The sequence below is a fragment of the Onychomys torridus genome, chromosome 11 (genome assembly GCF_903995425.1).
Source record: "Onychomys torridus chromosome 11, mOncTor1.1, whole genome shotgun sequence".
Taxonomy (NCBI): domain Eukaryota; kingdom Metazoa; phylum Chordata; class Mammalia; order Rodentia; family Cricetidae; genus Onychomys; species Onychomys torridus.
Window position 1 is genome coordinate 92,425,848 of NC_050453.1, and position 24,850 is coordinate 92,450,697.

The 24,850-nt window shown below is 41.5% G+C and overlaps 1 protein-coding gene across 3 annotated transcripts in view; it reads right to left on the minus strand.

Moving 5' to 3' along the window:
• The window catches only part of LOC118592981 (contactin-associated protein like 5-1-like), a 934,683-nt gene that overhangs the window by 409,279 nt on the left and 500,554 nt on the right, over positions 1–24,850 (minus strand). For all 3 annotated transcript variants that reach the window (XM_036202117.1, XM_036202118.1, XM_036202119.1), the window contains exon 8: positions 22,777–23,041. In XM_036202117.1, the coding sequence (XP_036058010.1) occupies positions 22,777–23,041 (265 nt within the window). The remainder of the gene's footprint in view (positions 1–22,776; positions 23,042–24,850) is intronic.

The following is a 24,850-nucleotide window of genomic DNA, read 5'->3' on the forward strand; positions in this document are numbered from 1 at the left end:
AAATAGTGTTAGGCAGGACATTTTAAAGAGAGAGAGAGAGAGAGAGAGAGAGAGAGAGAGAGAGAGAGAGAGAGAGAGAGAGAGAAGAAAGAAGACAGAGCAGGGGAGGCTCTGCTAGCCATCACCAGAAGAATCAAGATGTACAGGTACTGGTAAGATACATGGCAAAGTATAGATTTATAAAAATGGATTAATTTAAGATATAAGAATTAGATAACAAGAAGCCTGCCATGCCCATAGTTTAAAAATAATATTAAGCTATGTGTGTTTATTTGGGTCTGAGTGGCTGCAGGACCAGTGGGTAAGAGACATTTGTCCTGACTGGAGGCCAGGCAGGACATAGAAAAACTTTCAGCTACACAAGGTAATTGTCTTAGTTTCTTTTCCTATTGTTGTGATAAAATACCCTGACAAAATTAACTCAAAGGATTTATTTCATCTCACAGTTCAAGGATACAGTCCATGGTGGCAGAGAATTCAAGCAGCAGAAGCAGCTGGTTACATCACACCCAAAATTAGGAAACAGAGAAGGATGGGATGAGTGAATGCTGCTGCTCAGCTTGCCTTCTCCACTGTACACAGTCTAGGATCAGATGACCAGCCCAGAGAATGGTCCTGTCTACCATTAAGATGGGTCCTCCTACATCAACTACTATAATCCAGGGAGTCCCTCTCATGTATTCTCAGTCTAACCTTAATTTCTGTAATCCACCTTGAGTGTGCCTGAAGACTTGCTCCTAGATGAATCTAGATCCCACCAAGGTAGCAATTAACATTAATCATCACCACTACACAAGGGCAGTTTCATTTAAGAGTGTCATATGCTATGATCATATCCTCTTCACTATCCTACCAGCCTTCCCCTGCCCCACACTGTCTCATTCTCCAGACATGTTTGCTTATACTTTCTTGTCACATTACTAAAGTGGACAAGGTCGGCCCCATTGCAAGGCAGAAAGAGTTTCCCTCTGAAGTCAGATTAATTGAACATCAACTGTGGAAATTTTAATATATTAGTTGATGGTATGTGTGCCTGTGAGGAAGGACAATTTGTGTGAATTGAATCTCTCCTTCCACTACTCGGACCCCAGGAATAGATCTCAAGTGCTCAGGCTCGGTGTCAAGCACCTTTACTGGCTGAACTGTCTTTCTGGACTCCAACAGTTTTTTCTAAGTTCATCATAAACATTGCCCAAGTCACCTGCCTTCCCTGATCTCTGGCTCATCACCTGCACATATGATCATACGGTTTGGTTTGACATCACTGTTACAGGGATCAAACATAATCAGGGAACACTTCCCAGAGCATTTGTCAGGCCACAGTTTGCTTATTAAAAGCAACCTGTCCTGATCCTTTGCCCTAGATTTCTTTTGACTACACCGCAACACTGACCTACCTTCCTGAGGAAGCTGCATTAGGAATTAATCATGAAGGGCCGGTTTTTTTCCTTTTAAAATTTTTCCATCTATGGATACTACTGTTCCATTATGGCCCAGTGAACACTGAAGGAAACAGCTCTATTGACTGTTCAGGCATCAATAGCAGAACTGATGCATGCTCATTGTTCAAACCATCTTCAGTGTGCCTGGTTGCACACCGAGCAAGCTGCTTTCCTTCTAATTGCCTCAGTTTCCCCACCTGCAAAAGGTGAGCACTGACTGTACTTAAAGATGGCTCTAGGGATGGGAATTACTACTATAGCTGTATGCTCAAGTGTCTGGGCACCATATGAGCCAACACTGATGGACAAAACCATGAGTCCAAAACACCCCTGGGGGTGGGAAAGTACAAAGATTAACATCATATACCTTTGTATTTTGGAGTGAGCCACAGGGGCAATTGTTGAAAGGATTAAAACACTATCCTTGACTTTAAGCAATGAGGAAGACAATGAAATTAATAACCCAGCCAATGGGCATAGCATGGCTGTTTGCACTCTTGAATTCACAGGAGCTGTGATTGCCTGCATAAGACCTACACAAGGTTTGACCCACAAACACCCTGTCAGGCAGTGTGAGGAGCTTGTGACAATTCGACCCACAATGATTTCTACCCAGTTAATGGTTGCTGGATAAGAGGGCCCTTCCTTCAAAAGTGTAGCCACTATTAAGGTACCTCAGTACCTGTAACTCCCACCCATGCTCCTGTAAACAACACTAATGAAACTCACTGATAATTAAAAGAGAAGCATGAAAGTAGAAAGGGGACCAATTTGGAGGGGAAGGGACCAAAGCTAGTGGGGGCCAGGAAAGAGAGTGAGAGTGTAATGGGGTGAATATGATCAAAATATATTGTACACGTGTATGAAACTTTATTAATGATACCAGTTACACAGTAAATATATGCTAATAAAAATAAAGGACAAAATCAACCCAACAGCAAACAGTTGCAAACTTGCATCTCTAGGGGAGACAGTGATGAGAGGCAGGGGACAAAGAGGCATTACTAACTCCCTACACAAAGTCTAAGAGTGTTTCACAGAGCAGGTAAGAGACCACATTCAGTCCAGTGAGCAAATATTGTAGGAGACAGAGGGATGCCCAGATAACAAAGAAATAGATAGTGGAAAATAGAAAGAGACAAACAAAAGAGCGATGGACAAGGGATGACAAGAAAAGCAGGTAGAAAGAGAAACCAGTCCCCAAGGCCTCAGGTGCCAGGCTAAGAGAGTTCAGCAAGAGCCTTCAAAACAGGGCTCTGAAGAATAGTTTACGCAAATCAACTTCCTCAGAATCTCCACGAAAGGAATTTGGGCATTTGTACTAAAACAAACAACAAAACCCCCATGATTTGAATGGAGCTGAGGAGTAGGTTCAGTATGAGGAATCCCTACATTTCATGCCCAACAATCCCTAAAACCCAGCTAGAAGCTAAAGACAGTGACATTTATAATTCCAGGGTGCCTGGGAGGGGTAGAAGGTGGAGACAGGAGAATCTGTAAAAGCTTGGGGGCCAGTTAACCCTGCTGACACTCTGAGTCTCAATCCCTTTCTCATGACAAGGAAGAAGGGTAAAACCAATACCCAGAGGTTGTCCTCTGACTCTCCATGCATAATCTGGTGCCCCAATATCCCTGACAGATGCTTCATGACCTCACATAGGAACAAATGGACTTACCTCTCCCTGCCTCCCTTTCCCACCCTAAGCCCCCATATATATTTAATGTTTTTCTTTTCAAGACAGGGTTTCTCTGTGTAGCTTTGGTGCCTGTCCTGGATCTCACTCTGTAGACCAGGCTGGCCTCAATTCACAGAGATCTGCCTGGCTCTGTTTCTCGAGAGCTGGAATTAAAGGTGTGTGCCACCACCACATGGCTCATATATATGTATATAATTCTAATGAATAAACAGAGATGTAAATCACTGCTGCAGAACACAAGGACCAATGAGGGATCTTCAATTTAGGAATACCCAAGTTAGAGGAGCATTTTCTCAGAGGACAATGTGAGCTTTTCAGTCCTTTCCACTGGTGAAGATCACCCCAAAGGACAGAGTGACAGGATCATAGGCAAAATGCCAGCAGAAAAAGCAGAGTCAAGTATTGGTTAAATTATTAAGGCCACTCCACGTAGTTAAAAGGGAGGTTTATTTTGTGGGGTAACTTACAAATGAAGGGGTAGGTTACAGGGTCTGGCAAGGGTATAGCGCAGTCCGGCGGTGTTCTCTGGAGAACTCTGCTCGGTCTACCTCCCGCGTCCAGAGTCCGGGGACCAAGAGACAGAGCTCTTCCCGATCCTTCGTCTTCCGCTTCCTCCTCTGCCCCGCCTTGTGGGCGTGACCATTACCGAAGTCTCAGTGGGGATTGGAACTTCCAGGCCAATGCTGGGATGGCTACCCACTACAGTCAAGGGTGAACCAGGAGCTGAACCTCTAGCTGTTTCTGGAGGAACACTAGATAGGTCTTGGCAGAGGACCTGGAGTCTTCACTGGGAAGCCCTCTGGGAAGAAGTCAGAAAGAGGCCTACTTGGCTCTGAGTCCTCAGGGCAGAGTCAGCAGCTCTGAGCTTCTGAATGGAGAATCTGCAAAGGGCACCCTCAGTACCAAGCCTCAAGCTGAGCTGTGCCCCCACCAGGGCAGCTGTGCCCTATCTGCTCAGAGGAGCCCAGATGGTAGGGACCCACCATGTTGACAGCCAGTGACCTCAACATCTGCTTCCTGTGGAGGGGAGACCCAGAGGCTTCTCCCCTGATGGCCCTACCTTCTCTCCCAGGCAGCTGCCATAGACAAGCTAGGATTTGGGTCTTGGCCATGGGGACTGTGTTAATGCGGTAAAGCTTCTGTCAGGTCATTCCTAGGGGTGAACATTTGATAGTCTGCAAGAGCATTTGAGGTGCAAGCCAACAGTAGGTCTGTTTTGCTTTCATTTGCATAAATATATCTTCACAACACAGGAGGTTATATTTGAAGGCAAACTACAGACTGGGCTGGAAGAGGGAGTATGATGCACCATGAGGGGTCTGGTTAGTACCCTGGACTCAAGCACTTGGCTAGGCATAGGCCACAGTAGAGAAGACTGTACACAGAGGTCATTGAGGTTCTTTCTAAGCACAGGTCCACCATCTAGCCTCATTCCAGATGTACAGCATCAGAGGAGATGGTAAAAATACAGTTGTAGGAGCCATAGCCTTCCTTTATCTTCTCATACGTGAATTCTGGTCTCCGAGCCTTTCCAATATTATTGTCCACATCTTCCTATGTCTAATTGTGTGTGTGTGAATGTTTATGTGTATGTGCATGTGTATGTGAAGGGCAGAGTTTGCGACCAGGGGCCTTCTTCAAACACTCTCTGAAAAAAAATTTTGATGCAAATTTTTCATTTAATGTGTAGTATGATATTTCGGCTAGCTGGATTGTCACTGCACTCCAGGGATCCCCCTATCTCTACTTCTCTGACAATTTAGTCAGGTACCATTGAACCCAGCTTTTTATGTGGATGCTGGGAATCTGAGCTCAGAATTTCCTGCTTTTGCAGAAAGCACTAATGAATGCTTCTCTCCAGACCTTGACTTTCTTGATTATTTTTAGTGTTATTTATTCATTGGGCGTATTGATATGATGTGTACATAGGAGTACACATGTGCCACAGTGTGCATGTGGCAAAGTCTGAGAGAACTTTGTGGACTCAGTTCTTCCCCTTCCTGTGGATTTGAGGTTTGAATTCAGGTCATGGGGTTTGTGCAAGTGTTCTGTTCCCTTTGTGATATGACAGTTTCCTGTGCAGTCCCCGTTCCTGCATTCTGAACCATGGAAAAACCCAGCTCTTAGAGAAATAGTAGATCAGCAATTTTAATAGAATAATGATCACAAGGGGCAGATTTGGAAGTACAAATTCTGGGCTTTATGAGGTATTAATTAAGCCAGAATTCCACATCATGTCAGACACTGAAAGGCTTAAGGACCCCCAGGGACTGGGCTGTGCAGCGAGACAGAGGACTTCTTCATGGTGCAGTTCAGAAAAAGGAAGAAGGTAGGAAAGGGAAACCAACCAGTGTCGGGGAACGCGGACTGGATTCCAAGGGAGTGAGGTGGCACAGCCTCCTCCTTCTACCCAGGTGCGTATTCTACCTCAGTCTGTACATGGACTAAAAATAACATCTCTAAATACTCTCCACAATATGATTGTCAAGAAAACCCTGTCAGGGCCAGCAGGGTCCTCCGCAAGTGTAGGTTCTTACCAGCAAGCCTAAAGACCAAAGTTCAACATCTTGACCACACCAAGTGCAGAAGAGAACTGACTCCACTGGCTGTCCTCTGACCTCCCCTGTCCATCGTAGCTTGTGTATGTATGAGTACACACAGAGAGATGCCGATAAACAAATGCTATTTAGAAACATGTTTTAAAAGACAAAACTGGGGGCAGGGATGTAGTTCAGCATCTAGGGAAGTTACCCAGCACGTAAAAGCCCTAGGTTCAATCTCTACAGCATGCAAACAAGAAACCAAACAAGAAGACAAGTTAATTACTCATAAATTAGAGAGAGCCATTGCCGTCAGGTTGCCCGTCTCCAACTTCCTGGGATAAACAGCTCTGAGTAAAGAGACAGCTTCCAAGGAGAACAGAAAAGCACCACTGCTGGGCTCAGAGTATCTTAGCAGGACGACCCCCTCAGCCTGCTTCAGGGATTCAGTACCACATGACATAGGAACTGAGGCTTAACAGATCCTCAGTTGTGGCAGGGTACCAGGATGGTGGCAAGGTTCTCAGATTTTAAAGTGATGGCCAAACAGTAACAACTTATTACAAAGATCAGGGTTTAGATCACTGTATTTTAAAGCACAGTGTCTTGATGCTGAGTGCTTGATCCAAAGGACACTGGATTGTCTCAGAACTGACTTGTTTTGCCCAGTCTCTCTTCATCTACTCTATTTGTGTGTGTGTGTGTGTGTGTGTGTCTATGTGTGTCTGTGTGTCTGTGTCTGTGTGTCTATGTGTGTGTTTCTGTGTCTGTGTGTGACAGGAATCAAGTTATAGAAACAGAAATTTCTCTTCTCTAAGGAATGTTGTAGAAATTTGAACCACTCTCCAAAAATAGAAAATCATAGAATATCCTGGAAACTCTCCTCTTCCCTTGACAGCCCTCATTCCAAATGAATCCTGTCCACACTGAGGAAGGTAAGCTACATAGAGGGACTATGAGTAGACAGACCTTGCTGAATCTCCTCCCTCAGTCTATTATCACACTGTGATTTTTAAGTTTGGTTGGCACTGATTGAATCTGGAATTTCTCAAGAGACTTGTATCCATATGGGTCTATTAGGGCAATTCCAGTGAAGACTCATTGAGAGGTGAAGATCTTCCCATGGTGAATAGTATTTTTCAGTGGCAGCCCAGAAATAGAGAGATCCCAGGCAAAAATGGTATTCCTTTGCCTGTCCAACTCCACAGCCTGCTGGTGAATGTGTTTACGCAGTTGCTTTGACTACTGCCATTGCTACCACCCTTTGCTGGCAAAGGAACCTAATTCATTTAACCTTCCAATAAAGAGCAAAGACCAGCAGCTCTCCAGGAATTCTCTAGGTCATCATTACCAGACTGGAACTGCTGATACATGAGCCTTATGGACTGAGCAGGTACTAGGTTCTCAGCCTTTCTTATATGAAAACCATTGTTGCACTACCCATCCAATACTTTGTAAGCCAATATAATGGATGCTCATTTACAGTATACATTCTGTTGGTTATACTCATCCAAAGAACTTTAGCTGGTACACTTATATCATATATTTTTAAGACACTGCTCATCTCTCATGACATCTAAACATAAAATAGCTTTCATTGGCCCTGTGTGTCTCCATTCATTTAAAAGTTGATCCAGTTCACTAAAGAAATTTCTTTTGTATATCTCTTTTCTTTACAAGAGAGTTAGTCATGACCCTCATGACTGATAATTGGTGGGAATGGACTACTCCCTTCTGCCCCTACTGAGTGTTCAAAGACCTAGAGCAGAGGTTCTTAATCTGTGGGTCTCAACCCCTTTGGAGGTCAAACAACCCTTTCACCAGGGTCAAACATCAGGTATCCTGCTTATCAGATATTTACATTATGATTGATAACAGTAGTAAATTACAGTTATGAAGTAGCAATGAAAATAATTTTATGGTTGGGGTCACCACAACATTAGGAACTATATTAAAAGGTCAATGAATTAGGAAGTTTGAGAACCACTTATCTAGAGGGAGACAGACAATATTATATCTTGATTTAAAACATAAATTTGTGCATTATTTCTGAAAGGTGATTGTATATCCACAACAGTAAACAATTTCCAAATGTAGCATTTCATTTTCCATAGATGCTGTTTAAAGAACTAATTCTAAAATAATGAGGCCTGCAGCCAAGATGTAAGATGCTGATACTTCATGAGGCCATTGTTTTCAATTGTGAAAGTTCAAAATGATCAATATTTCCAATAACACTAAATTAGTTGAATTGAATATGGTAGATTTATGTTAGGAGTTATGCTTTTGGGGGCAAAATGTACCAAGAATTGCTGCTAGTGTCCCAGAGAGTTAAGTGCCAATAGTTTCTCAAGATATACTGAGGTGTGGACTGGAGAGATGGCTCAGCAGGTAAGAGCACTTACTACTCTTACAGGACAATGGAGTGCAGTTCCCAGCACCCACTTTAACAGGTTTATAACTGCCTGAAATTCTAGCTCTAAGGGATCTGATGTCCTCTTCTGGCCCATGTGGTATCCATACTCACATACCCAAACAGTACACACACACACACACACACACACACACACACACACACACACACACAAAACAAATAAATAAATAAATAAATAAATAAATAAATAAATAAATAAGTGAAATATTTAAAAATATCAAAACCAACACATATAGTAAAATTTACAGATTATCTTTGTGTTTCCTCCTATAAAGAATTAGAACTTTCAGTTTTTTAAATATAAAACAGAATGTCTTTTAATATTATGAACAATGAAGGAAGTAAGAAACACATTCAATTGAAACAAAAGATAATTTCTGGACTTTCATTCATCTTCTCTGCTTCTTCCATACCCTAAAATTCAGTTCAGCATTAATATATAAGGGGGAGGGTTTCAGACATAGAGACAGACAGAGAACATGAGCAGACAGAGAGACAGACATAGAGCATGAGACTCTCTCTATTTTCCCAGGAACCAAATCAAGGCTTGAGTTTTCTACATGAAGAAAAGAGTGGGGGAGGCAAGAGGAGAGGGGGGGCGGGAAGGAGGGAGAGCATGTGAGAGAGAGAGAGAAAAAAACTGTTTCTAACCTTGCAAGTGAACTTTGGAGACAAGGACTATAAAAACAGCTAAGAGCATGCACTGCCAGTCCTGGGAGACAACATTACACATGGAGACTTTGTAATGTTCACAACAGTCATTTCCTGTTCTCCTGTTGGAGACACAGACACCGAAGCCAGAGGCTCTACCCAGCGCTGTGATGCTGTAAGAGGCAGAGCCAGAAGTCGGGGTGAGGCAGGGTCTTGGACAGAGGCCAGTACTCCCTCTACCATCCATCCACCACTGCTGCTGAGGTGGCCTGTGCACTCTGTTTGTCTATCTGTCCTTTTTTTTTTCCCCTTGAGGATGGGTCTCATAATCATCCTGCCTCAGCCTCTAAAGTGCCAGTCACAGGCAAATGCCATGGTGCCTGGTCAGCTTTGGTTTCATTTTGTAACTGCTTTATTGAAATATAATTCATACATTGTGGTTTGACTCATCTGCTTTGAGTTCACAGCTCAACAGCCTTTCACATGTTCAGATTTCTGAAAACACTAAAACAATCAATTTTAAAGTATTTTCCCATTCTGCACACCTGTAACTTTACCTACTATTCTCCAGTTTCCTCCTGCCCCCACTTGTAGTCCTGGTCCTTGATCTTTCACCCACCTCTAGGAATTTGCCCTTTTTAGACCTGTCACAAGTATAACATACAACATATTCCACTTCATTACTTAAAGAGTGTGAGGCTGCTGAGTGGCGGTGGTGCACGCCTTTAATCCCAACACTCAGGAGGCAGAGCCAGGGGAATATCTGCAAGTTCAAGGCCAACCTGGCCTACAGAGAAAGATCCAGCACAGGCACCAAAACTACACAGAGAAACCTTACCTATCTCAAAAAAAAAAAAAAAAAAAAAAAAAAAAAAAAAAAAAAAAAAAAAAAAAAAAAGAGAGAGAGAGAGTAAGGCTAACCCATTTAGAAAGCATACATATTTGTGGCTTCATTATATTCCATTGTGTGGATATTCCATGGTGAGCTTACTTGCTTGTATGAATTAGTGTGAAATAATTATGCTATGCATATTTGAGAACAGACATTATCATGATTCTTTGTTCTCTGTTCTCTTACGTGTACATTGGAGATGACATTTCTGGGTTACATGGAATTTCACATGACTCCCTTTGGAAAACCACAGCAAGATTTATTAAGTAGATTTACTAGTTTATACTTCCACTGGACCACTTGAACTTAAGATACTGATTTCATAGTTTGGATGTGTGTGTGTTCTGTGTGTATGTGTGGGAGAAACAGGCACATGTGTGTGCATGCATGTGGAGAAGAGAGGTCAATCTCAAGTGTCTTCCTCAGCCACTCTCCATCTTGATTTTTTAATTATCTTTTATTTTATATGTATGAACAGTTTGCCTGCATGAATGTTTGCACACTACATGCATGCCTGGTACCCACAGAAGAGGGCGTCAGAGCCTCTGGAACTGGAGGTGCAGGTGGCTGTGAGCCACCATGACCGGTCTGAGCCTTGAAACTGGGTCTCTGCAGAAGTAGTTAGTAGCTAGAAGTCAGTAGCTCTTAGCTGCTGAGCCTCTGTATCTCCAGCCCTTCCACCATAAGGTATCTCAATGGCCTGAGGCTCACTAAGAAGGCTGGCTGGCCATCAAGCTGTCCTGGACCTTGCTTTGTAGATCAGGCTGGCCTCAAACTCACAGAGATCTACCTGCCTTTGCCTCCTCAGTACTGGGAAGAAAGGCATTTGCCATCACCACCCAGGGTGCTCCACATGCTTTACTGGATGGAGCATTTCTCTAGTTATCATGATGCTGTGAAGAAGGAAAAGCATTCGTTTGTGATTAGGTATGAATGTCTTGGCATATCAGGACCAGCTGTGGCTAGGCGAGGTTATCAGTCACACACAGAGGCAGAAAGAAACCAATCCCAGGCTGGATAGATCATGAGCCTTCCACTGTCAACCCCGATGAACCTGCAGCAGTTTTTTCCCTACCCATTTTCCCTCTACTTAAAACCCTGACATTTATCATTTCCAGGAAATTAGACATATTTTTAAATCTTTCTAAACCTATTTCTTCCTCTGTAAAATTTATACAATAGCCTGGCATGACGCGGAAGTTTAGGCTTCCTAGTCCTCAGAAAACCCAATTCAGCTGTCTTTCCAGAATGTTGTACATACCAGTTCAAAGATATTTTCAATTTTTGTGAGAACCAAGTAGGGGGTATAGATAGAAATAAATGAGTAACACAATCTTGAAATGCGAATTGAGTGATAAAAGAACGTATTGTAACTACTGAGACTATTATACTCTACTGCCTGAGCCATCCTTTTCTTCAACACCATTTGTCTATCCATCATCGAATGCTAATAACTCTTCCTTGTATATAGTAGACTGGATTATCACATTAATTAATGTGGCACTTTTTCCTCCACACTTTTGTATGCATGTGTGTTTCTGTATCTGTGCACATGTGTGAGGGTGTGCATACAAATGTACATGTTCATGTGGAAGCCAGAAGTCAGTATCAGATACTTTATCATCCACTTTTCACCTTAATCTTTGAAGCAGGTTCTCTCACTGAACACACACACACACACACACACATATCTCACCAGTTGATGCTACAATAAAGATTGTCAGTATTCTTTGGGGATCCTTGCCTCTGCCTCTCTGTCCCTCTGCCCCTCTGCCCCTCTGCCCCTCTGCCCCTCTGCCCCTCTGCCTCTGACTTCTTGGTACTGTGGAATAGATTTGATGGTTCACCCGATATCTACACCTTGGTATTGGGGATCAAAGTCAGGACTTCCAGCTTGTAATATATACTCTGTACCTGATAAGCCCTTCCTCCCATCCTTCTGATGATTTTATTCTTATCACCACTGCTGGGATCCATGACTGTCACTCTCTTTGTCCTACTTGTTGCCTCCTCCTGGTATAGGCCACCCAGGTATTTAAAGAACAAGAAGTTCTATTTGTTTATATATTTTTATTTTGTATGGGGCTGGGGATCAAAGCTGGGACCTTATATGTACCAGGAAAGTCCAGTATGGTACCACTAAGTTGGTTTTTAGAGAAGGTACTGCTGCCCAGGCCAGCCTTAAACTCATGATTTTCCTATGCCTGTCTCATGATGATGGGATTACAGACATATGCCATCATACCTAGCCAAGGAGGAAGCTTGTTATGACATCAGTGCACATGCCACTAAGGTGCATTGTGGAGGCAGAGAATGAAACCTCTTACTTGTCTTACAACTTCTCATCATGTGGAGCATCTCTTCACAGTTCTGTCTACTGAACCTTGAACTCTGTGCTTGATCAGACAGCTTGTAGTGGAGTGATGGCACTTGGTTCTGTGTTTATTTACCCTCATTAAAGGGATTTTCTTATCAATGTGATTTATTTTAATAAATCAAATATGCACAAGTAATCACAGCTACTGAGAGTTCAATAGTATAACAAGTGTATCAACCTGCACAAGACCTGTTCAAGACTGAGACAATCAGCACTACATCATTGAGCTGGGAGGGTCTTCTAGGCAGTTAACAATGGCAGCAGATGGGGAGGAGACTATATTTTCAGTGGTATAGTCACTGGTAAATTTATTATGCTCCTGTAAATTACCTCTCATACATGTTCCACATAAAAAAAATAAAAAAAAGATATGAGAGTATAGAAAGATCATTTGGAAGAGGAACTGGTCCAGTGGGAGAGGGAGGAACAAAATAGGACAGTGGAAAAGACATGATAAAAATACCTATATGCATATATGAAAATGTTGTAATGGAGCCCTCATCACAGACTAACAAACAAAGAAAATCATACAAACAGAGAAACCAGACAAAAGGTTTCTATTAAATACACTGGTCCTCAGCAATTCCTTATAAATGTCTGTAATGTCCACTGTCTGATCAATTCATTTGGGTCATGTTATTTATGGCCTTGTGTTCTTAATTAACAATTTGTCTATGTAAGCCTTCTGTCCCCAGTGCAATGAAAAGTAGCATTGAGTCATGTTTCTGCGTCTCCCTGGGCATTACCGGGGCCATGTCCTGCCCTCTCCAAATGCTCCTTGATTGATGGAACATTCAAGCAGCTGAAACTCCACTGCCAAATATCAGCAGCAGGCTCTCTCACTGCATTGTCCATAAATGACAGGCTCAAGCTTTCTTAATTGTGTAAACCTGGCTCATAATTTAAGGCACCATGGACATGGAAGCCTTTGGTCAGTGTATGGGAAGGTAACCATCTGGTGTTGTCATCATCAGAATCTGACACAAAAACTGAGCTTGAATGTGACAGTCCTGGTTTTCTAGTACAGAACTGAATTCCAGTTTTAACTACTGCATGCTAAAGTTATGTTCAAGCTTGAGATCATTCCCATCCCCCAAGATGCCCTTCATCCCTAACCAGTCCTGGTTCCTCTGTACTGGTCCTGTTCTGAGATTTGCTCTCCAGGTATCCTGAATTCTCATGTGCTCTTAAATGGCTGTTTTCATCCCAAGTCTCTTTTTTGATTGGAACATCCTTCTCCTCATTAATTGCCTGGTCATATTCTATTCATTATAGAGAGGAAATAGAAAGATTTCCTTCCCTCTCACATCATGTGTCTTCCCTGCACCTTCCCTCTTTCCCTTTGCCTCTTTCCCTCACCATCAAATGATACAGAGGATCTGCTGGGGGAATGCAGCTTTTATCCAGCCTCCATCTAGACACCTGTGCAGAATACAGGTTTCTAGAGCTTAAATTAAAGAGAAACAAACTGAATTATACAAAGGAATTACCAAAGTGGAAACTCATAAACTGAAAGAGAAGTGATGACTTGTGTGACCACTAGATTATTCTGCTTTAATAACAATAATGATGATAATCTAATTCCCTGAGATCCATGCAGGAGTAAACATGGAGAAACAGAAGGGAACTAAGAAACTCAACTTTGTTACTTCCAATTCTCAAGCCTGAGAAAGCTACAGAAATGCCAGAGACCACTATGCTGGTATTCCCAGCTTGAGCTTGATGACTTGTATCCTAAGTAGCTTTAACTGTCGACTTGACACAGTCCACAGTCATCTGAAAAGGGGTCTCGCTTGAAGGACTGCTGTGAACAGGTTGGCTTATATGAATGGTTGTGGGGAGTGTCTTGTTTGCTGATTGACACAGGTGGATCCAGGCTACTGTAGAAGGTTCTGTTCCCCGGACATATGTCCTTAGCATGATCCAGACAGTGAGCTGGTAAGCCGGATCCTTCCATAATTTCTCCTTCAGGTTCCTGTTTGAGTTCTTGAGCTGATTTCTGTCAAAGACAAGCTTTATGATATATAAGCTAAAATAAACCCTTTCTGCCCCAAATTGCTTTTGGTTAGAGTGTTTTCTCACAGCAACAGATTTGAAACAAGACAACTCCAAAGTCCGGTAACCACTTAATCTACCCTTTTATCCTGTTATATCTGTATCATATCCCCTTTTCTTCTTTAGAAAGAGATTGCATTTATAATCAACCTGCTTTAAAGAAAAATACTGTTTTTTCCTCTGTCCCACACCAGAGGGCTCTTCTGATTTGGGACACAAGAACCATCTGGCCACTAGTATTAACTAGGGAGAACACTTCCATCCTGTACCATGGCCAACTCTCATCTCTTAGCTTCAGTGGCTTGTAATTCATTGATGCTTCCACTGAGTACATCTCCTTCTTAGGTTTGACAAACTCTACAGCATACAATTGCTCTAATATAAATTTTTATTAAAATCCCTACTAGTTCCTTTTCCTTTTAAAATACAACTCCATTCATTTATTGTGTGGCAACTGTGGATTAAAATATTGGATGTCATGAGCCAAAAGAGATTTCCCATCCTCTAAACTATTTATCTTAGGCATTTTCTCATAACACCATAATGCTAACTAACAAAAGATTACCAGAATCATATTTAAATACTTGTCTCCTAATTCTCAATAGATGACCAAAAGGTATAGATATGTCTTCTCTGGTACACTCAATACCTCCATTACAAAACCATGTTATGAAACTTGCAAAGTTCCACTTTCTTATTCTATCTGTTACAGTAAAATGTTGGATTTGAGAAGCATGGAATCTTAGCTCTTAGAGGTTCTAGTATCTCTCAGTAACATTCTCAGTGGGGGCCAGACCTTCAACACAGCCCTCCAGAGTATAGTTAAGATTGAAAATTTAAAGAACCTACTTTAAATCACACTAGTCTACTGAGTGTGCATGCCTGTGTGCGCAAGCCTATTTTGGCAGAGGACTTCTAGAACCTGGAGCATATTCTGTGCTTAGTGCAGAAGAGCTGAAGGAGCTGACAACATAACCTGCAGGCAGAAAATAAGACTGAGCTATGATCAGGGCTTTTGAGGATGGGACACCTGTGCTTGGAGATGAAGGCTTTCGTATTTATTTTAGGGGATTTGGCACTGGCTACTCATCATCAGGTCATCTTGGCACATCTTCCAACAACTCTTGGTTTGCTGACCTTCTTAAAAACATCAAGGGATGGGGTTGACTTACTTTTCTCTTTGAGTTCCAGTATACAGGGTTAGTCAAAGTGGCCATGATTCTAGAATATTCTTTCCCTTTGGTGACAAAGGACAGAGACGTTTACAGGACTGGACTTCCTTGGCCCTGAAGCCAAACAGAGCCTTGCTCAACAGTGCCCTGGCCAAAAGGCTTGAGCTCTTGTTCTTGACTGTGACTCTGTCTTCAGTAGGGAGAGAAGAGCACTCCAATAAAAAATTATTTTGAGGGCTGAGGTTTTGTACTTCCTTTTTGTCCTATTCTTGCTACCTTGAGTTTTTCCATAAGAAAAGTAAAAGTCCCGTGAAATGCTCATGTCTTTGAAGGGAATCACAGCAGTGCTATTTTTCCTTTTCTATTATTTAATGTTTGATATGACATTCAAAGCTGTTCCCCCAAGTCTTGTTTGTAAACTGAACCAAGAGCTTTCTCTTACTTTTATGAATCATCCTGTTCTCTTAGCACTCAGATTCAGACAATACCAGTTTTTATTCTAAGCATCTCTTTGAAAGCTTTTAAAATAGCCTTAAAAATATGGTATGGGTCTGTACATAGGGCCAAATAGGTGCCATGCATGGATGAGGTCCTGATTTCAGGTCCCCAATGGTCTCATAAATCTAGATGATGCAGCACTATCAGGATTCCCAGTACTCCAATAACAAATTTGGAGGTGGTAATGAGAATATTTCTGGAAGCTCCTGCGCAAGCTAGCCTTGAGTACACAACAGAGAATAAGAAGATCCTGTCTCAAACAAGGTGAAAGTGAGGACTGAAACACAGTATAGTCCTCTGACTTCCACACATACACTGTGGTACACACATGCCTGCAGTCCACACCACATATGAACACACAAAGAACAGAATCACACCCACAAAAGATTAAAATGATAGATTGTGAGCTAAGCATGGCAATTCATCCCAGTAACTTCAGTACTTAGAATTACGCAAGAAGATTTAGAATTCAAGGATAGCTGGGCTATCTAGCAAGGTCCCATTTTGAAAAACAGAAGGAAAGAAAGAAAGAAAGAGAGAGAGAGAGAGAGAGAGAGAGAGAGAGAGAGAGAGAGAAAGGAAGGAAGGAAGGAAGAAAGAAAGGGAGAAAGAAAGAAGAGAGAAAGGAGGGAAGAAATAAGGAGGAGAAAAGGGGAGAGAAGGAGAAGATAGAAGAAAGAAAGGGTAGAGAAGTGGAGGCTAGAGGAGAGAAGGAGAGAGGAGGAAAGAGAAGAAAGAAGAAAAAGAAAAGGAAGTGGTATATGTTCCTAAGAGAACATGTGCTGAGACTTCAGGACCACATGCCTTGTGTCTCCCCAGTGCATGGCAGTCTGTGGGGAGCAGAAGAAGACAATGAGTCAGGAACACAACAAGGAAGAAGCCCAAGTGTCTTTTTCTCACAGGAGCTTTGCCTAAATAGACTTTCCAGTCCTGAGTGGACTCAGCCAGGCTCCTGCTGGACTGTGATGCTATGAGTGTGTTCTCTTAGCCTATGTTGTTTCTGAGTCTCAGAATGTGGACAGAGGTACAAAGACCTGAAATGGAAAGAGCTCTGTGGTAGGGGTCAAAGTCCCTGGAAGAGGGTTTCCCCTCATAGATGATAATCCCACTGCAGAATCATTGGAAATAAAAAGTATCTAAGATGGCATATTAATAGATTAGTGGGGAAAGTACCTGCTATTGACACATGAGGACTTGAATGTAGATTGCCAAATACATTTAAAATCTGAGTTTAGAACCCCAGGCCTATAACACCAGCACTGGACTAGAAATCATTAATATAATCTTGACTGTGTATATTGTATATACTTATTGGATATGATTTTTCTTTTTTTTTTAAACAAGCATCTTTAATCTCCTTTGCCTAGCCCTTTTCCTAACCCTTAACAACAACTTGTAACCAACCCTCCTAAACAATGAAAACTATCCCAGACCCAAAACCGATTAAAAGACCAATAAACCACCACCCCACACCACCTCTTTGGGAATGTGGGCGTCGTATTCTTAAAATTGATTCCTGCTGGGTATGGGCAAAGGTATCCTTATTCTGAAAAGAAAAATTGATTTTTTTATCATATTCATATTCTCTCTATTTTCTTTTCATAAAAGTTTTAATAATCTATCTTTTGTCATTTGTATATTTTTCCCTTTTTCTTTTTAGTGTAGATTCAATGATCTACCCATTTATCCTATTATTTCTTTATCTTTTTTTCTCAGGGTAGATTCAGTGATCTACCTCATATCTATATTCTCCTTTTTCTTTTTTAAACAAAAACTTTATTTTGGGGTTAATTGTCAAGTCCTGTATCATTTGTCTAGCCGTTGTATAATGAGAATCTAACCAAACCATTGAGCTCAATGGTAAATCACTCCTGCCTCAAAAATCTATGGTGGAGGGCAATAGAATAAGACTTAATATTCACCACGACACCCATATGCGTATACTACATACATGGTGTCCAACATAACACATGTCATGTGCAAAATTCTCACTGACTCTGTATTGATATATTAATCTACATATGACATTGAATAGCAAACTCGGTTAATATAGACTACATGTCTATTAAAAAAAGGAAACTTTACTGCCATCTTTACCTAGTTACGGAATGAGCTCACTGGATAAAACATCTGGGAAAGAAAGACACAACTTTAGATCCTATAAATAGCATGTTTCTTATTATTCCATCAGTTTGTCCAAAAAGCTTAAACACACAAAAAAGGTCTTCTTTATACATGTTATTTAAGGGACTGACAGTCAAAACAATGAATCTTGGTAATTCAAGTCTAAATATGCCCTAGTTCTGTTTGACTTCACTGTCTTCTTTTTCAAGGACAAGTGCATGAGATGAATTGTCAACTTGATAGGATCTAGGATAATTTCAAAGACAAGCTTCCAGGCACATCTGTGAGAGACATCTTGGTTAGATTAGCCTTTTGTATGCCTATGGGGGTTACTTTGATTAGGTGGGAAGATCCTCCCACTGTGGGTGGCATAATTCCTTAGGTTGAGATCTCAAACAGTATAAAAGAGCAAGTGAGCTAACTACAAGCAAGCACTCATCTCTATGCTCCCTGACAGTGGACACAATGCAACCATCACCATCAATCAAGCCCTCACTGCCATTACCTTCTCCACCATGAGAGACTGCAACCTGAAAGTGAGGCGAAACAAGCATTCCTCCCTATGCTTCTTACCTTGCAGTATCACAGTGGCATAAAGGTAGCTGACCCAGAGAGAGCACAGTCTGATCCCTAAAACTCCTGTAGCTCTTTCTATGATTTCTTGGAGAAGAAACAAATAGACCAATCCTGTCCAGTATTTTCAGGGAAATTATCAAAAATGACATATTGCAATCTATGAATTGAAAGGTCTTGGTGAATGCCATTTTGGTTCCTTTAGCTCACTATCTACTTCATAAATATTTCTTCAAGATGTGCAAGTATTAAAATTACCCTATCATGAAGTTTGATGAAATTTGTTCATTATGGATCTCAGTGTTAAAGTCTATCCTGACCAACAGGGCCTGCACAATACTCACTAGATCTAACATCAACTCCTTGACAGAGAAATGGCATCCTATATCTCTCTTAATACTCACATGTATGGCTCTTTCAAGAAAAGAGATGAAGGAAAAGATACAAGGTGGGCATTATACTCTTTCTCAAATTCCATCCCCCCAAACAATAGAATTCAGATTCTTCCTATGTGGGGATTGTATTTACTTGACAAGCATTTCTCTCTTTCAGGGAAAAGGACCCAAAATATCTTGGAACTGTAGTGCCTTTGGAGGATACAATGTAAGTAGAAAGGTAGCAGGTAGTTCTGTGCTGTCTTTCCCACAAGAATCAATTTCCCTCTGAGACAGAGATACAAGAAACCCTGACCTAGTCACAGGTAGCTCTGGATACCCTGAGCTATTAATAAGTAGTGTCACATTCTGCTTTACAAGGATCATTATGTGTCAAGGGGAGACACATAATTGGCTCTTAAAGCTTTCTGAAATGAAGGCTCACTAGATAAGATGTCTGAGCATCATGAGGACCTAATGTGAAACCTCCTGTACATCAAAAGCATCTGTAATCCCAACTCTATGGAAGGTGGAGACAGGAAGATCCTGGGTCTTGGTGGCTGGCAGCTTAATTTCAGGTTTAGTGAGAGATCCTGTCTTAAAGGAATAAAGCAGAGTGACAAAGCAGGTGCCCTGTATCCCTCTCTGACCTCTGTATATGTGTAAAGGCACATGTAACCCCTGAACATACAGGCATGCACATATACAAACACACAAATATGTGTAACACACACACACACACACACACAAAATTTACTGACGTAATTGCCATTTATGTATATATTATTTTACTCTCTCATGAAGCCAGTAAGCTCTCAAAAGGAGCTCTTATTTTCAAAGTAAATTTGTTTAGAACTTTAAGGCAAGAAAAATCTATAATGCTCACTTTGGCTTTTTAGTCCTCTCATTCTTTTCAGGTAGAAAAATGTGAGAACAAATAATTTCTTAGTCCATTTGAAGGACATGTTAAGAGATTCAAATTTTGTAAAGTGTAGGAAAATGCTCTTGGAGAAAGAATTATAGGCTAGTCTCTAACACAAGCTTCACCTGTTAAGTTACACATTTAACTTCCTTCTACTTGGTCCAGCACTGGGGACATATGTATGAAATGATACAATTCCATTTTCCCCCTTGTAGCTGGGTAACTCAGAAACTCTTACCAGCCTCTCTCTCAGCCCAAAGTGTGTGTAAATGGACTAATAATATGTGCTCAATAGTAGAAGCATTCCTGGGTTCTTTAGAGGACCCACCACCAGGGCCTATATCATAGTGAGACTGCATTTGTGAACCAAGGCCTACAAATCTCTGTGCTCAAACATCTTACCAATTAGTGAGAGACAGCTCAATGCCATCTCACTTTTTTATTCTCCAAATAAGGAGGATCATGGTTTAAATTTTAAAACTATGAACATGAAAAATATTATCATTCAAAGTGAATAACTCACCTCTATTAGCTGGAATCTAATAAATATTAGAAAGCTCCTCTAGTGCAGATTCACCCACAGCTTTTACAATCCCATGAGATAAGGCCCTTCACTCAATATGGAGAGAATGGGTATTTATTAATCAGCTTCTCAAGTCTATGCTAAGTGTTTCAGGTACATTTTTTCTCATTAGTGGCTGTCATAGTCTTAGAAAGTCATTTTTATGGTTGTGCATGTGTGTGTTTGTATGATGGAAGGGTTCATGTGCATATGTGACCACACACATGAAAATGAGAAGACAGTCTTTGGTGTTATCTTAATGAACACAAGTTACCTCCTTTGAGATAAGGTCTCTCACTGACCTGGCATTTACTGATTCAGCTAAATTAGCCAGCTAGCATCGGGATCCACCTGTTCCATCACCCCAGGATGGATTACCAGTATATGCCACCATGGCCAGCTCTTTATGGAGTTTTGGGATCAATGGCAGGTCCCTCTGCTTCAAATGCAAACACTCTTATGACTGAGCCATCTTTGAAGCCTTGAAGTAGAATTGGTCCATGTAAGCATGAACTGGACTTATTTCTTGGCATATGATGAATGGGATATGGCAGATATGATAGGTTACTATGTCCAAGATCAGGTTACAAAAGACTACAGCTTCTATTTGGGGAGTTGTCATTGTTATTATCGACTGACAATTTGACAGGCTCTAGCACCAACTCAGGGCACATCTGTGAGAGAGTTTCTACACTGTGTCAATTGAGGTAGGAAGACTGACCCTCAGTGTGGGTGGCGCCATTCCACTGGCTGGAGACCTGGACTGACTAAAAAGAAGAGCCAGGCATTCATAGCTCTCTGTTTCTGGACTGAAGATTCAATGTGCCCAGTCAGATGCCTCAAGCTCCTGCCACCAGGACTGTGAAGTTGGAGTGAGAGACCCTGTTTCAAGAAATAAGGTGGAGAGTGACAGAGCAGGACATGAAATGACCTCCTGTGTACACTACCCTATCATACACACACACTTGAGGCTTTCCCATGGCCTGACCAGACTGACTATTACATTATAATCTTTAACATTTAACTTGATTTTATCTAGTCTATTAGAGTAGTGAAGTTCATGGACCAATGGGAAAAGACTACCATCTAAACAGAAAATAATACATTATAGTGAAATTTGTGATGAAAGATGGTTCACAGCACTACAATGAAAGATTTGACTTGGATTATTCATGTTCAGATTTCTCACAGGGCCTGTTGCCAGATCTAGATGCCTCAGCCCCAACCTTGTCACATGGTCCAACCTCATTCAGTACTTGCCATCTAAGAAAAACAGATTACTTGATGCTACTTGATGACCAAGAGATATCCCTAAGTCAATGGAGAATGGGGAAAAAGTTATATTCTTCCATGTTTAAGAAATTCAGTGCACACCTTTAATCCCAGCACTCAGGAGGCAGAGACAGGCAGATCTCTGTGAGTTTGAGGCTAGCTTGGTCTATAAAGCAAGTTCCAGGAAAGGTGCAAAGCTATCCTATTTTGAAAAACCCAAAAAAAGAAAGAAAGAAAGAAAGAAATTCAGTTTAGAAGTTAGAGAGGCAGCTTTTGACTTCAGTGTACACATTTCCACACAAGTGAGATATACACAACATGCAACACACACACACACACACACACACACACACACACACACATACACACGACTGTGTTTCCCAGACCTCAGCCAATTTATGACCATTTAGAAAAGTTTCATCATATCCTGAGGTCACACATAACAGTATATACTTACTAACTTTAAAATGTATTTAGGAAATACAATTGTTAAAGCTCACTAATTAATATGAAATAGAACATAGGGACTATAAAGAAAAATCCCCAAGATCTTATAGAAATATGACATGGAAGCCAGACATATTCTAAACAAATTCTCAGCTCTATCATTTTGAAACATGTGGTTCTAGAGACATTTTTGTAACCCACCATTTGCTAATTTATAAAGTTTGAAAAACAGCCTTTTCCTAGAGTGACCTTGGTAAAGATGATACTCAGTATGAGAGATCTCTATACACAGGACTAAGCAGACCACTCCACAGATGGTATAGAGGGTGCTAAATACTCCTGGATAGGAAATCTCACATCCACTTTCATGATGATCCTACAGAAAAACAATTGAGAGATTTGTGGAAGTACACGTGGTTAATTCAAATGGTTTGTGTTTGTCTAATTAGTGCATGAGAGCAAGAGCAACCTCCTTCATATTTATAGTCAACTTGCTACCACTAGGCCGCCCCTCATCCCAAAGCATGAATTGGTGTGTTTTAGGCAGAAACTCAACCTTGGTTGACTTAGGTTGAAGAGAAACCTTATAAACAAAATAAAAGAAAAGTGAGGAGGAGAGGGGGAAGGTGAAGCAGAGGGAAAGGGAGGGTAGGAGAGAAGGGGGAAAAGAGGAAGAAAGTAAGACAGATAATGAAGGGAGAGGAGGGTGGGGGAGGATTAAATGGAAGTATGCAATGACTGTACCTGTAAGGATTTCAGTTCCATGTCCTGGCTCTTTCTTAATCAGGAGCCTCAGAGTCCCACCCTCCAGCATGAGCATCAGGGTCCCTGAGCCTTCAGAGAGCTCTGTGGACAGGAGCAGACCATCCCTGTTCCATGTTCGAAACTGGAAACTCACTGACAGTCCATCAATCTGGGGGGTGCCGGGCAGCAGCAAATAACTACTTCTGGAGTTGACAAATGTGATGGGGACTATTTGTGGTTCTGAGCAGGAAAAAGTGACATTGCCCTGAAAAACAATAAAAAAGCAAACATATAAAAGCCATTTTTTTTTTTATTCCACAATCTGACTGTCTGTATAAACAACCATACAGTGCTGACCTTAGTTTCAGGATCTTTCCACATTCAGCTTCATGATTTTAAAGGGAAAAATATGTTATCTTTGCTCAGACTCACAAGACTGCTTCCTGTTCATGTCCTAAGATCCCAGTGCTATCTATCTGTAAAGGCAGTCTGAGATTCCAGGGAGAGGAAGGAGAAGGAATCAACAACTTCAAGGGAACCAAAAAAAAAAAAAAAAAAAGAAAAATAATTACATTAAGACCCCATGAGTATGGTGAGTCAACCAACTCTGGAATAGGATTTAAAGCAATATACATAGGAAAATACTGTTACAAAGAGGAATGTGATAAAAGGGAAATTAATCTTGGCTCCCAAGGAAGAATGACATGAAAAGAGAGATGAAAAGGTTTTCTAAGCAAATGATGCTTTCATGAAAGTGAGATGGGCAAGGAGAGGGAGAAATGTGCTGTGACTGTCATTGTCTGCAAAGAATACACTGTAAAACCTTGGGAAAATTAGCCAAATTAAATAACTGTGGAACAGCAGAGATATGGAAGGATCTAGAAGGGTAGTAAATGCCAAGGACAGAAGACAGGAACAGATACCAATACTAAAGTGGCGTTGGCTACATTTCAAACTTAGTAAGGAGATTTGCAATTACCTGGGGTAGGAACTGCAGGAGAGGGCTGAACCTGGGAAATATTAAGAGTATATTAGTTGGGGATGTGGTGCACTTTGCCGAGGGCTTGCCTAGCATACACAAAAGCCCTAATAAATCTTGAGTAGCACATAAGCTAGACATGGTGTTATACACCTGCAATCTCTGTTCTCAGGAGGTAGAGGCAGGAGGTTCAGAAGTTCAGCTTCACCTTGGGCTACTTATTGAGTTTGAGGCCAGTCTGGGCTACATAAGACAAAAAGAACCAGTTTGGACTCAAATAGAGAAAGCAGCAAGCACATTATTATTTGCAAGGACCCTTGGGTATCCAAACCAACAAAACAAGTTTCAAACTAAGAAGTTATGATGAACTGAAGAATGAATTTATGTGTCTGTAGAGGAGTGGAGAAGAAGAGGCTGGACTACTGTTGGAGCAGTGGAAAAGGGTTCTTTTGTGAAAACCATTTTGTGTTTGGGTAACAAACTCTACATCCAAACATGTCATACCTCCTTTAGACTGAAAACTAATCCCCCCAGAAATGAGTGCCCTTCTGCTAATGCCATCCCAAAGTGCCACACATCACATCCCCTGCAGAGGCGACCTTCCAAAGCCATTGAACAGCAGCTCTTGCATGAAAGGACTCGATTTTTTTGTACCTTCTACCCAAGCCAATAGCATTTGTGGAAACCAGGGAGGGCTCCTCAGGGAAGCATGTTATCTGGAGCAGCTGCCTGAAATCAATTTCCACTCAGGGTCCAAGTATCAGCAGGAGATACTTAGTGCAGATCAGGAAGCCAGAAGTCTAACCCACAGTAGCACTTTCCAGGAAAGATATCTCCAGGCCTTGAATTCAGTGGGTAAGGCACTTGCTATGCAAGAATACCAACTTTAGTTCAGGTCCTCTAAATCCAAATGAAAACCTGTATGTGCAGTGTGCACTTGTAATCCCAGAACAAGCAGGTGGATACAGGTGTGTGTGTGTGTGTGCACCTGCAATCCCAGAACAAGCAGGTGGATACAGTTGTGCAGTGTGTACATATAATTGCAGAACAAGCAGGTAGATACAGGTGTGTGCTGTGCACCTGTAATCCCAGAAC